General features: G+C 40.7%; 1 protein-coding gene across 1 annotated transcript in view; it reads left to right on the top strand.

Annotated features, from left to right (window-relative positions):
• GRID2 (glutamate ionotropic receptor delta type subunit 2) overlaps positions 1–13,613 on the top strand; it is a 659,493-nt gene that overhangs the window by 568,082 nt on the left and 77,798 nt on the right. The window contains exon 13 of the mRNA XM_057366575.1: positions 3,348–3,543. Within this exon, the coding sequence (XP_057222558.1) occupies positions 3,348–3,543 (196 nt within the window). The remainder of the gene's footprint in view (positions 1–3,347; positions 3,544–13,613) is intronic.

Below are 13,613 nucleotides of genomic sequence, written 5' to 3' on the forward strand. Positions count from 1 at the left end.
ACACAGGATGGATGAGTATGGTATGCTGTATTCATCTGGTGCCTTTCATCAGTGATGCTTCTGACAGATAGACAGACTCCCAGCACTTTGCACAACACTTTGCCTAATGGTAAAATAAGGAGAAACTCAGCAAGGCCCACTGCTGTCTGCCAGAATGCCTCTCTGCAGAGCTGTGCCTCAGCCTGGGTTGTTGTGGGGTTTTATTCATCCCCAGCTGCRGAGCTTTCTATTTGTCCTTGCTGAATTTCACATCCCGTTCCTCCAGCCTTTCTAGGCCCATCTGAGCTCCAGCCTGTCCTTGAGCAGGTGGCTTGTCCCCTGTGTCATATCATCTGCAAACCTGACAGGAGGGCACTGGCTTGCATCCTCCAAGTTATTGGAGACAATCCCAGGTCAGTTACCCCTCTGGGGTACCTGTTAGCAGCCTGCAGGTGATCTRCCCCATGAGCATGATAATTCAATTGGGAATTTACAAAAACTGGTTTCCCACACAGCCACACCTAATGACCTCATTTGGATACAAGAATAATGTGGGAGACAGATAGGCTGCCTGGCTACAGTTAAAGTAAGGTATGGTATGCCTGTCTAAAGTTAATGTCTTTGTTTCTCTAGTCTTTTCCACAAATGAAGTAATTTTAGTGCAAAAGGCAACCAGATTGGTCAGGCATGACTTACCTTTAGTGAATCACTGTTGAGTGCTGCTAGTTAGCTGCTGCTCCTTCGTGTGCTCAGAAATGTGCTCTGAGAGGACTCACTCCATGAGGTTGGACAAAMAGCCATAATTCCATTAATCATCTTTTTTAACAGTCTGGACATTTTCTTTCTTCTGTGGCAATGGATCTCCTTTAGCCTCCTTCACCTTGCAAAAATTAAAGCAGGTGGCCTTGCAATGACATGGCTCAGTTCATTCACCACACTCTGCCACTTGCCACGGACTTCCGTGGATCTACTGATCCCAATCAATCCCTGCCTTTTCTGGTTGGAATTTACCTGGCCATCGACTGCTAGTTGTTTGTTGCCTTCTTGAACTCTGCCTGTAGTCACATGGACCTGGGAGACCTTGGGGAGGAAGAGTGAGGCCACCCAGAACCTGAGCACCTCTGTTTTAGCTGTGCCTACTCTGTCCCCATCAAGGGGTTCACACCCTTCTTGTTCAGCCTTTTAGGTCTGCACAAGCTGTTCTTGTTATCCTTGAAATCCCTCCAGAGCATCCATTCTGATAATTTCTGATGTTACCCAGAGTTGCTAGGAGGTGTTTTAATTTCCTCCTTTGAAGGTTGTCCATATTTCCACCATCTGTATATTGTTTGATGAGATGAAGGTCTTTTTGAAATTCTTGGGGTTATTTTTTAGTAATTTCAAAGTGTAATAGATGATTGAATTGCTTTCCCTGGAGAAACCTACCTGGTGGCTATGTCTAGACTTCAGGACTGATCTTTAAAATGGTATCAATCCTTTTTTCAGTATGTTTATTAAACTTGAGCATTTCACCTAATGCCCAATTCACCTAATTACTTTCACGATTCCCTCGACTGCCACATTTTAAAATATTTACTGCTTCCCTTTTGCTCACTGGGTGTAAGGAGGTTTCATATTTTTGCTTACAGCTCAGCCATTTTATATTTAAYCTTTCAGAACTCAAAGGTGTTCATCTGGACTCAATTTGTTTTTTACTTTTCACTTACAAACTAACCACAGTATTTAATGTCCTGATGCCTTAGTCTACCAGAGCCTCATGTTTTACCTCATGAAATAGGGCATGTCTTGGTGCTCTAGTAGAAGGAAATGTTACACTTAGCATCTCGCCTTTGATGGTTCCACATATGTACAGATTCTTTGCAGGTTCCCTTTTGAAGAGGAACATGATCTTGTTGGAAAAAAGAAGATCAGATTTAGGGATTTTTAATACCATTAATTATTTACTCCTCACAATTACATTTATCCCTTCTTTATAGTTACTATGTGATATCTGATTAGAATTTAGCTCTTGGTCAGTGTTTTTCTAAGCCCATATGTCTGAATTTCAAAGGATTTATCTTTTATTTAGCTAACGTCTAAACCCTTGCCATTGAGCTCTRTTGATTTCTTCTTTTCCTGCTCTCTTTTTTGTTCATGGCATACATACCCTGTGAGATCTGATTAGTTTTCTTCAGTGCCATCCCCAGAACACCTAAGAATTCCTTTTTCCCAACCCCCCACCCTGTAGGGCCATTTTCATTAGCCTTCTTATTTACATGTTTCAAACACACAGCTTGGCATTTGATAGGTTTCCTACATTGCTGTTTGCRTTTTCTGTGTCTGCAATAAGCTTTTACAATTTGCTGTTGCCTTCTTTAAGACAGCATTGAGCTCCTTGATTGTCCTTATGTGTCATCCACTAGATTTGTGCAGTTTATACACAGTTAATTTGTGCTGGGAAAGCTGTAATGGGTTTTAAGCAGCAGACATATTGCAGTAGTTACTTTGAAATTTTAATGAGTGCCATTAAAGAATCAAAGGTACAGGAGAGCAATTCTACAGGAAAGGAAAATAAAGGCCAAGAGGTAAGGAAACTTTAAAAGGTTCTAAAACACTAGTTTTAAGTCCAAAGCAGGTTGATCAAACCCCATTTGGTATGCTTTAGAAACTTCTAAAATGTTTATTTTGGGGTTTTTTTTTCTGGCTTTTAGAGAAGGGTATGACTAGATAACATGTAAAGCAGAACAAATTTCTTAGGCTAAATAACATGAACTGTGATGGAAAAGCATTTCATGAAAGTACAAATCTCCTTATTGCTGAAAATAAATAAAGGAAGTGTGACTTGTGTGATGGGTGCACAGTTCAGAGCAGGAGCACCACCACCAATCTGCCCTTCACAGTCAACCCAGGAGCACCCAGAGGTGCTCAGCCCAAGTGCTCTGGGCTAGATTTCATGGGTTCCAGTGCTGACAGTTCCTTCCCACAGCAGGGTGTGTGTTTGCTCTTCTGTAGGCTGGTACCCAATTTCTGTAGGAGTCCAATGAGCTCTGAGTGACTCCAGTATTCCCTACCTCTCCCTTGCCCCTGCTCAAAGGAGCTTGGCATTTCCCAGGATCCTCTTAAACCTTCTGTTCTTTTTTCATCCGTTTTCACTTTTTCCACCCCTTCCTTTCACTGCATATTCATCTTCATGTCTTAAATCATAAAAACCAAATTTTCAGTCTTGGTTTATCTTTTAAGAAAAAAAAGCAAAAGGAAAAAAAAACCCAACAGAGGAAAGTGTCTTGGCAGCTGCCTTCCTCTGTGCCRCCCTTTGTTTGCCTGCAGCTCCTTCCTCTTGAAAACATGGATTAAAGTCTCCTGTCTCTCTTTCTTCACCAWCAATTCAGGTCTCTCCAGGATCTCTCAAGGCAGACGGATATTCCTTACGGCACAGTCTTGGACTCGGCGGTGTACGAGCACGTGCGGGTGAAAGGGATGAATCCCTTYGAGAGGGACAGCATGTATTCCCAAATGTGGCGCATGATCAACCGGAGTAACGGCTCGGAGAACAACGTCCTGGAGTCCACTGCAGGCATCCAGAAGGTACTGCCATGTTTGCTTTGTGCTTCCCACTGGAGATGCTCTGTGTTACACCACGTTGGCTCAGTTGTTGCTTTTAACCACAAGGGATGCATTTGAACCCAGGCAGTGATCGTGTTTGGAACCGATTTCTGAAAGCACAGAGGATTGGGGCTTCTTAGGTTTGTAGCATTTAACAGCATTTTAAAGTATAAACACCTAGACTGTTTGCTCCAAAAAGTATTTCCAGATGTATTTATAGGAGATGGGTGTATTTGTCAGGATGCAAAATGGGAATAGGATCACTAGATTTAGAACCCCACAATACAAGACATTGATTATCTTATTTTGGTAGTCTTCTGGCACTGAAAATCCTTTCTTGGTGTTGTAGCTCTGGGTCGTGTTTGTTTTGAGAGGGGGAGACAGGAAATGGTCTGGCTTTAAAGAAGAGTCTCACAGCCACTTTCTGTAGTAGGTTTAGAAGTGGAAAAATACTTGGAGAGCTCTTTGTAGGCACATTTGTGAGTGCAATGGTTCCCTCGCAATTTCTGGCTGACAGCTACAGCTTTTATAGAAACACTATATGTTTATATAGATATAAATACATATATTTATATATAYATATAATCCTTGAAAGRATTCAGTATAAGAGTCAAKATAGGTTAATGAGTGACTGTATGCAAGCTTTTCCCCTACTATTGTATCTTTATATTCAGAATTCTAAATCAAAGAAATYTCATATTTTACTGACTTTATTTTAAACTTCAAAATGTGATGATTTAGTAGAGAAAATACCCATGAATTGTTACAATCTCAAAACTTCTAAAAATCCATATGAACTCTGCTTTTTGTCTCCACCAAAATGCATTGGCCAGGAAAGCCTGTAATTTCTGATGTTCTCACTCTAGATRGTAACAAGAGAAAAGGGTAAGTTAAGGAGAATGATGAAATCACTGGTGAGCTCTTGAACAAGAGCTACAAGAACTACAAAATAACAAAGATTATTTGGAGTTTTAAAAATCACCAATCCAAACTCTGRATAACCAAGATCGTATTTTCTCCTCTGAAAGACTAAACAGCATAAAAGAAGAGGCAAGAGAGCCCCCGGGGAGCTGCACTTTTGAAACCCCTATAGATAAAGTCATAAGCTGAAAGAGCAAGAGAAAAGGGTCTGAAGATTTATTGGCTAGAGGAAATTGCTTTTTTTGAGAAAACGCATTTTATCTCAGTTTTTAAGTGGCTGAGAAACCTGGGGTTTGCCTTTTGTATATATAGAAATACCCAGAATGAAAAAGCTTCCCTCCTTCTGATTTGCCTTCCCAAGTTATAAAAAGAGTTTTGGAAGGATCAGAAACCAGAGTACATCTAACACAGCTGTGCTGGCTAACAGCTTGTAGCTGACAAAAACAAACAAAGGGTGTATCCTGCTGGTAGGTAATTCCAGATTATAGTCATGGATTTCTTATTCCTGGAAACATGGCAATTGCTAACCTAAAACCTACAAAACCCGAAATATCTAAATTCTTAATTTCCCMTGGTTCTGCTTCCCAACAATAAGCAAATGATGATGTCAAAAAACTAAGTAATGTCAAGTGAGCAAGCCAACCAACGTCCAGTTTTAAAAAAAATCAGAGGTTTTAGGCCTGATTTTAATGAACATACACCTTTACCTATGTGTGCACAGTTTCTCCCCTTCCTTCAATTTACAGGAAGAAATAAAAGAAATAACACAGAAAAAGATTATTTGCCAGCTGCTCTTCACACAGAAGCTTTTGGCAAGCTGTAGTTGGCCTGCTCAGGAAGAAAGCTGAATGAAGAAAGTGATGTTGAAAGCTAATCATAGGAGAGGAAAATGAATTTTTTAAAAGGTGTCTGATAAAAGGGAGAGATTATAATCTCTGTAACACACTTCAAAAAAATGAAAACATTTCAGGAAAGAATTCACGGGTCCCCTTGGCCTATTTATATGCTTCATAATGCTCTTGAGGGTCTTTAATGAATTTAACTGGCCACATCAGAGCTATTAACCCAATCAYAGCCCTGGGCAAGCTAAACCAACAGTGCTCATTCTGTATACACCATTCATCAGCACTAAAGCGTGGCTGAACAGCAGTTTGTCCAGGCTCCACAAGGCTGTCACCTCTGCACACATTCCTGGAGTGCCAAGTGAGACAGCAGAGCCTTGATGAGTGCATCCAAATAGGTCCAGGGAAAGGGATTTCCACTCAGCTGAGTAATGACCATGAAGGGATTGGGATAGGAGGGACCACCAYGGGAGAGGGGTGTGCAGGAATGCAGTGGACACTGTATGTACACCCATCTGTAACAACACCCTGGAGGTTAAATGGGGTTTGCAAGGAGCCTTCATAGAAGATGCTTCCCCAAATATTTTTGTAAAATCATAAAAGTTTTTTCAGTTTTGTCTTGCTTTTCTTCTGATAACTCTGGTGGTGCTGGGACTGTTTTATTGTGAGGAAAGTAGCAGTCTGATGCTAATATGTATATAAACAGGGGGAAGGGGACACGGACCAACCACTGATTCACTCAGCTCATCACCCCTGTCACTCAGCAGGACTTCTGCTTGCTGTAGCAGTGGCTTCATGGGGAATGACACCCGTGTGAGCACAAATACAATACAGCCAAATGACAGYGATTGCACAGCCCCACTTTGCATCAGGCAATCTGCCACTTTGCCCTGCTTTTCCTGGCAGGAGGGCAGGGCAGGCAGGAGAAATAAGATGGGAAGATCATGCCATTGTAAGTTTTCAGGTTTTGATATTTATTGCTCGTGTTCCTCTCGTAAATCAGGTGCATACATATCATCACCGTGTGTGTTCCTGCTCCATCCATAGTGAACAGCTATAAATACCACAGATCCAGCCAGAGAGCAGCTGGATAGATTTACCCTGAAGAGAGAGCAGTTTTAAATACCTCAAACAGGAGACAGCCTGAAAAGCACAGGCACTTTAGGTATTATTGTCTCTTSCCTTCTCAAAAGGCAGCAAAAAGCTGTTGAAGGTCTGAATTTAAGGTAGGGAAGCACTMGGTTGTTTGTCTTCCTGTGCTGTCAAATCAAAATGGATGGGGAGGWAGCTGTATTTTTATATAAGCTTGGATTATTCTGGAGAATATTCACTTTTATCTTCCCTTTTTTATTATTCCTAAGTGTTTCATGTGTCTCAAATTGATTTTCCTTTTTTTGCATAGGTTATGAAATATGCATCTCATTCCGTCATAGGAATCTCTATTTTTGCGGAAGTTATTTATTCAGAGAGGATTTACAGAGGCCTAAGTCATGCCTGCTTAAACATTCATTGAGGACTCCAAGAAAAATCATTTAGGCTTAAACMTATCACATTACATACCTCTTTATGTCTTCTTAAAAAGCACATTACCCTGCTTAATCCTTTACAAGCACCACAGGCTTTCCCATCCTTGGAACTATTCCCATTTAAAATATAATGAAGCGCTTCTATTGTGGYCCTGTCTGCTCTTTCTTCCCTGGAGTACAATAGTGCCTAATGCCCTATCCTACCCACCTTGTTCCTCTGAACATGATACCATAGCCTACAGCATCTTCATTTTTCTCACTAGTACAGAGTGGAAAATTCCTTTCCCAGGCAGAACCTGAAAGCATTTGAAACGTCTTCTGTCTGTTCAACTCCATCTGCAAGATATTTAGCTGCTAGGAAACTTGTGAAATAATGCTTCTGGATGGTGCATTAAGAGAAACTCTTTGCAGGTTCACAGTACTTCCTTTTCAACTTGCATGCAGCATCAGAAGAAATTTGGTCTTGAGGTTTGGGTTTTCTTGTGATCCTAATTGCAATTCCAGTGGAAGCGTGCTAGCAACTGCTCAACCCATTTGTTTTCCCTGGRTGCTGTGGATGGTGCTTTTACCCTCTTGAAATACTGTAATAGTAAAAATATTTATGAATACACCATAGCAAAACTGTGCTAATGTTATTTGTATGGGGAAGAAATAATAACAATATAATAAGGATATAATAATTTGCAAGGAATAAGGATAATAACAATTTGCAATTCTGTGCTAGAACAAATTGTTGGTAACTGACCATGGTTATTCTTAATTTGGCTACAGTAGCCAAGACATTAGAAAGACTTATCCTGATGGGCCAAAACCCCTCCTGAATCACTAATTATCCTCATATACTCACAAATTTGCCATTGGAATTGCCATTCTTGTGGCAGACACACTGATCACACCACAAAAAAAGGTCTTGTTAATGTATGGAAGTCCCCACATCTGTGTTGTGAACATTTCTGACCGTGGAGTAGCCCAATGAAAAGACACTGAAAACRAAAGAGAACCAAGGCAGATTTTTGGGACACTGCATCTGTACCATGACTCAGCATCTTGAGAGTGGCTAAGAAAGGGATAGAATATTATCATGGGTGGTCTGGCTATTTTTTTTTTCCTATAATCCTGTGTATCTTTACTGCCATATCTGGGGCTTAAAAAAATCTTACAGCAGTGAAAAAACTGGAATCTTGACCAGATAGCATTACAAACGCGGTCTGGTGTTAGTTTCAGGCATTATCAAAATGCTAATAGTTATCTGGGTGAACTTAGGAGCTCTGTGTATTTGGGACGTACAATAACTGGTCTGTGACAGTTAACAGAGCACGAAGCAGATTCTGTGCATGGCTTTAAAAATTAAATGCAAAACTTTTCCTGCTACCACATTTTCTCAGAATTCAGGGTATGTTTAACAAAAGGCTTGCTTTCCCTCACTGTCACTTCTGAGTATATAATAAGGTCTGGTCTGACTTTGACTTTCTAGAGAGTTTTCACAGGTTTTATCTTGAGTAGTACACCTGTAAAAGTTACTTTCTGCCGAGCTGGGCTTTATTCAAATGAAGAGGCAAGTCAAATTTTGAGTTAGCMTACATATCAAGAAATGGATCTGCATAGACGTGTTCATCCAGCAGCTAAGCAAAGCAGTTATTGCTGTATTTCCTGTGTCTCCAAAGTTTTCAGACAGGTTTATCTGAGTTCATCTTCTCCCATTTCATCTTACTTGCTGCTGAATGTACCCTACCATTTGTGCTGTCCCTGAATTGCCACCCAAGTTACTCATGGCTTCTGTTCAAAGGACAGTCACTTTAACAACCTCAGATGTCACTGGCTGCTGTCCTGCTGTGGTGCTCTGCCATTCTACCCTCCCTGGCTGCCTTTACTTGCTCWCTCTCTCATCTCTCAGCTCTTTTGGAGAACTTTCCAGACCTGTTCTGAAATTTTTGTGGGCCATCCTACATCCAAGACCATAGTCTTTTCTATCTGGAGCTTATCCCTGTCCCTTAAATCCAAACAAATTGGCTCCACGGAGACAAGTTGCAGTTCTGCTTCTGTTAAACTGAGTGTCTTTCATTTGAAATGAAATTTGTGTGTCTCCCTCTGCTGTCTGTTCATGTCTRACCACCAATTTAGTCTTAAATTTTCTTTCCTGTGGCTTTCTGTTTCTGGTGCATCTGTTCAAGTTTTGAAGTTTTGGCAATTTCCTTTCCACACCACGTCTGTAATTTACCCATACAACCTCCAGCGTGTCACTTCAGTAGTTTCCAGTGYTATTTTCTGGGACCTCTATAAAGAATTCTTTTTGCATTTAGTTCCATTGAAAAATGCTCCCGGGTAAAAAAAAAAAGAAAAAAAAAAAAGTAGCCTTGACTTTCAAGGCCTTTCATGGTGAATTCTGACTCTCCCTGTAGCTTTCTCATTTCTGAATTGGAAATCATTTGTGTGAGCTTCCAGTGCARCTCCTTTTCAAGCAAGCATCTTTATGCTTTCTCTAAGGACTCCTCTGTAAGGTATGTTTTTCCCTCAAGACAGTAGTCTTGTCTTTCCTTCAAGCTCCTTAACGCTCCCCTTTGTTATTACACTAACAAAAACCTTGACAACCAGGTCTCTGGTGTGCTGTGATTGCTACCCATCAGCTGAGCAGCTCTGTTTTGTTGCTTCTTTATGCTCTTTCCCTCCCTTTGGTTTATTTTGTAGCTGCCAAATCCGAGGGGAGACAGGGACACACACTGTAATCATCTAAATACCGGCATAAATGGGATGTGGGGCATCCCAAAAAGCTGCTGTACCCCAGAACGAACTAAACTAATGAACATCACCATTATCAGATGGAGAGTACTGCTCAAAAAACAACCTCTCTGTGYCTGACCTTTCAGCCTTCATCCTCAAAGGAGAGCTGCAGCCTGACTTCAAAAGATGAGCATGGGAGCTAAAAGTTCACAATAGTCTGACACAATATAAAAAGATAGGGGGGAAAATAAGATTTTATGGAGCAATTGTGTCTTGTTATTTCTCAGTTTCCCCAGATTYAATGGTGCCAGCTACATATTTCTTTTAAATTTTCTCACTGGTTAACAACAACATCATTGCATTAGTCTCAGAGGCATTTTTCTAATCTTGAAGTTTTCTGCTTGTTTTCAGATGTTTGTTTGCCTGAAAACTTRGCTATTTAAGGTTCCTCCCACAGATGTATCCCATCTTCTGTTCAAAGATAATTCTCTCTCTTGAAACCTTGCTTCACTGTGATCTGTCAATGGCTACAAATATASTCCCATCAAGTGTAACTTGAGGTGCCTAATTTAGGTGTCCAAATTTCTTTCTTTGCTGTTGTAGACAGGTAATTTTCTTCTCTAGAGAGTGGTCAGAAGTGCCTAAAATAAGAATCTATTTTTCTTGGTGGCTTATTTTGTACAGTACCTGCGAAACTAAGATCATATTCCATGACTAGAAATGGCAATAAAATAAGAAACAGCAAAATACACTCTGAGGAGCTAATTTTGCTTCAGTCCTGTAGAATTGCTTTTTGCAGAGGGTTGAGTCCAGACTTTTCAGCTGGAGAAAGGGTGGATGACAGCCCTTTGAGGAGTGAGCATGGGATGGAGGAGTGGCTCCTACCCTTCATCCTGATGGCCAAATGCAAAGCTAAGCACTGCACACCTCAGCCTGTGTCTGACCCTGCAGTCATCTTTTTATAGGGCAAAACAGTCCAGAGGGGAAAACAGATTCCTTTGCAAGTGGAGATCTCTCTTGATGTTTTCCTTATGTAGAACCAGAATAATTAGGACAGACTCATGGGTAAAATGTCCAGAGTGCATCCGTGTTCTGATGGTAGGAGACCAGCTTTGCAGGAGTGTAGGGGCAGCTGCTRCTCTAAGGCCAAGGATGTACTGCCAGGCATTTGGTCTAAAACAACCCTCATGCATGTGCAAAAAGTAGAGCTAATTTTGTGTTAAATAGCCCCCAATCCCTAGCTGTAGAGACAAGAAACAGGAGTTCCCTTTTCTGTTCTGTTTTTGCTTGGTTGGCTTTTTTTTTGTTATTTCTGCAGAACTTTGGGTGTGTCTGATAGGTAGGGAAGGTGGGAACTATGATGGTGAGTGCACCTCGATCACCACATGTGGGGTAACTGCTTGTGGCTKCTTGTGTGAGGACTTTGTATCTTCTGCTGCCTTTTTCTGGCACTGAGCACTTTGGGAATTGCTGCCAGAGCAATGTGTATCCCCATTTGTTTCCATGGTCCTATCACATCAGCACACCGTGATCCCAAGCGTGATGTATGGCAGACTTTAAACTTCTGAATAACTAAGGGGCATGAACATTGCTTTCATTTGCCCTGGCAAATGATTCATTGTAGAAGTTCCGAGTTCTGTCCTGAAGCTGGAATTTTTACAGGATTGAAAATTTTGCAAGGTATCAGGGAGCAAGAAARCTGACAATTAGGAAATAATTTAAGAAAAAAGGGTGCATTTTCAGTCAGTGGCTGTAAAAGCTGAGCCATGAGCATGTCAGAATAATGCTCACAGGARCCTTTTTTGTCAGTGTTATTTGTTGCCTAATTTTCCTCAGCTGGTCACACTCAGTGCTAGGGAGGCACCTGTTAGAAAGGATGGTATAAACAGAAAAGGATGCTGAAYCCACCCCTACAAATGAGTAGCTTTGTTTGTGCATATTTGGATCTAACAGAGCAGTGCTGTTGTGATACCCCATTAAAAAAAAAAAAAATAAATAAAACAGGTTTGTGAGTATTTGCCAGATGATGAGTGCATTTATTATGCACTAGCATGGGAGAGGTCTGAAAGAGAAACAGCTCTCCTGRGTGCTGTTACAAACCATCTCCTGAGTAACATACAGGATTTATTAAAGAGCACAGAACTGGAAATGMCTTTATGGATATATTTGTAGCAAAATGTGAGTTCTGCTGCATTCTGCTCTCTCAACTTTAAAACCAAAACCAAAATTTATCAGCTGCAGAGGCCAGGCAGGGTTTGGGAGGAGCAGATTCTTTGGGGTAGAAAGGTACTGAGGGGTCACTTTTGTAAGGTCTTGGTGGTTATTTGGGTCCTGCTGCTAGAGTGGTGTTATTCCTGGTGTGGCACCTTACAGTGAAAATGTTGGATRCAGATATACGTAGGGAAGTAAAGCTTGGGATGAGCAAAATGACCTACTTGAAGTAATTCTTTTACTTCTTCAGGTCACTTCTTGCAGACATTTTCCTGCAAGAGGGTGACAAAGATTTTAATTTGTGCAGTTTTAACAACCACACATTTTCTTTTCTTTTCTGCTTTTTACAAAGCATCAATGGAAAAGTTCTGTCAAAAATTGCTACCTCATTTTGCATTTTTGTTATCCTAAGAAAGGAAAACTCTACAAAATGCCTGACGAAGAAGAGTAGTTTGGCATTTGGAGCACTCTTGTCTGGCTACAGGGGACACAAAAGTTATCAGGCATCTGTTATCCTGGTCCTGTGAGCTCTTATTTCTCCATTTTATCTCCATTAACTTAGTGCTTTTCCTGCAGAGCTTCTGTAACATTTCTGGGTTCATGAAGATTAATAACACCKCCCTCCCAACAGTATCTGGGGACTACACAGACTCCTACGCAGCTCCAGCAACCTCTGCTTGTTCTTTTCCCTCTGAATTCTCACTTCACTTTGCTTCCTCCCTCTTACTTTTCCATTCATCTGCTTTTTGACCCTCTGTCCCTTCTGTTTGGATAAGAGCTACTCCAACTTTTCCCCAGCTCTTTAATTCCTTTCTTCTTTCCACCCTTCACCTCTCTACGCCATTACCCATCCCCTTTGTTATATCCATGGTTTGCGATGTTTCACTGTTGATCTGTGCAGMAATTTCCATTTGCAATCAGACAAAGCATTCCCAAACTCCAGCTGTCACTTTGAAGCTGTCACCCATGTGGTTGGTGGCTGCTCTGGGATGTATCACACACAGAGGAGGGAAATGCAGACTCTGTCTCATGATCAGTAGATGGAGGCAGGAGAGCAAGCTCTTGCTCCAGGCACAGAACTTGGTATCGCATTTGCTTTCTTGCTTAAATGTTCCCAGCTATCATTTTTGGGTATTAACATATTTTAATAACACCCAAATAYTTTGTGATGCATTAACAAATGCAAATGATGGAATTGGATGTAAGATTGTTTAAAGGATACATGCAACAGAGAGATTAGTAGAAATAATAAGAAAGAGGATGTATAAAATATGCTCTGTGTTCCAGCCTTAAAGCATGACTTTGAGGCTGCAAGCCTAAAATTGTTGGAGAAGGATAACAGGGGGATCTTGTTTCATGTTTTTGGAGCTGCTATAACAATCATTTGCAAAACACTTTTGATAGCTTTAGATAATTTCTGTTCAACAACTTGTTACTAAAMAAACAAAATGTCTGTTCCAGAGATCAGCAAATGCAATTGCAGTGAGTAAACTATAGGAACTCTGCACTGTAACACCCTGAATAGCTCCTTTGTGAAATGATTCAATTTTTTTTCCTTCTAATAATCTTACAGCTGGAAGTCACAGAAAAGAAAAAGTAGATAGTTGAGGAGAGCCTGCATCTGCTTTGAGAGCAAATTTTTACAATATCATCCTTAAATAGTCAATGCATTAACAAACGTATTGGTAGGCAATGTCATGCTAATGAAATAATAAGAAAAATGCAGGAAAATTAAATTAAAAACTAAGAAGTGCTAGCGGAATACTTAGGAAAATCAACCTTTCTAGTCTCTAATATGTATAAGTATCAAATCTAGATATCAGAACATGTCACT

This window comes from Malurus melanocephalus, unplaced genomic scaffold (genome assembly GCF_030028575.1).
Source record: "Malurus melanocephalus ecotype Western Australia unplaced genomic scaffold, MMel_1.1 scaffold_68, whole genome shotgun sequence".
NCBI classification, from domain to species: domain Eukaryota; kingdom Metazoa; phylum Chordata; class Aves; order Passeriformes; family Maluridae; genus Malurus; species Malurus melanocephalus.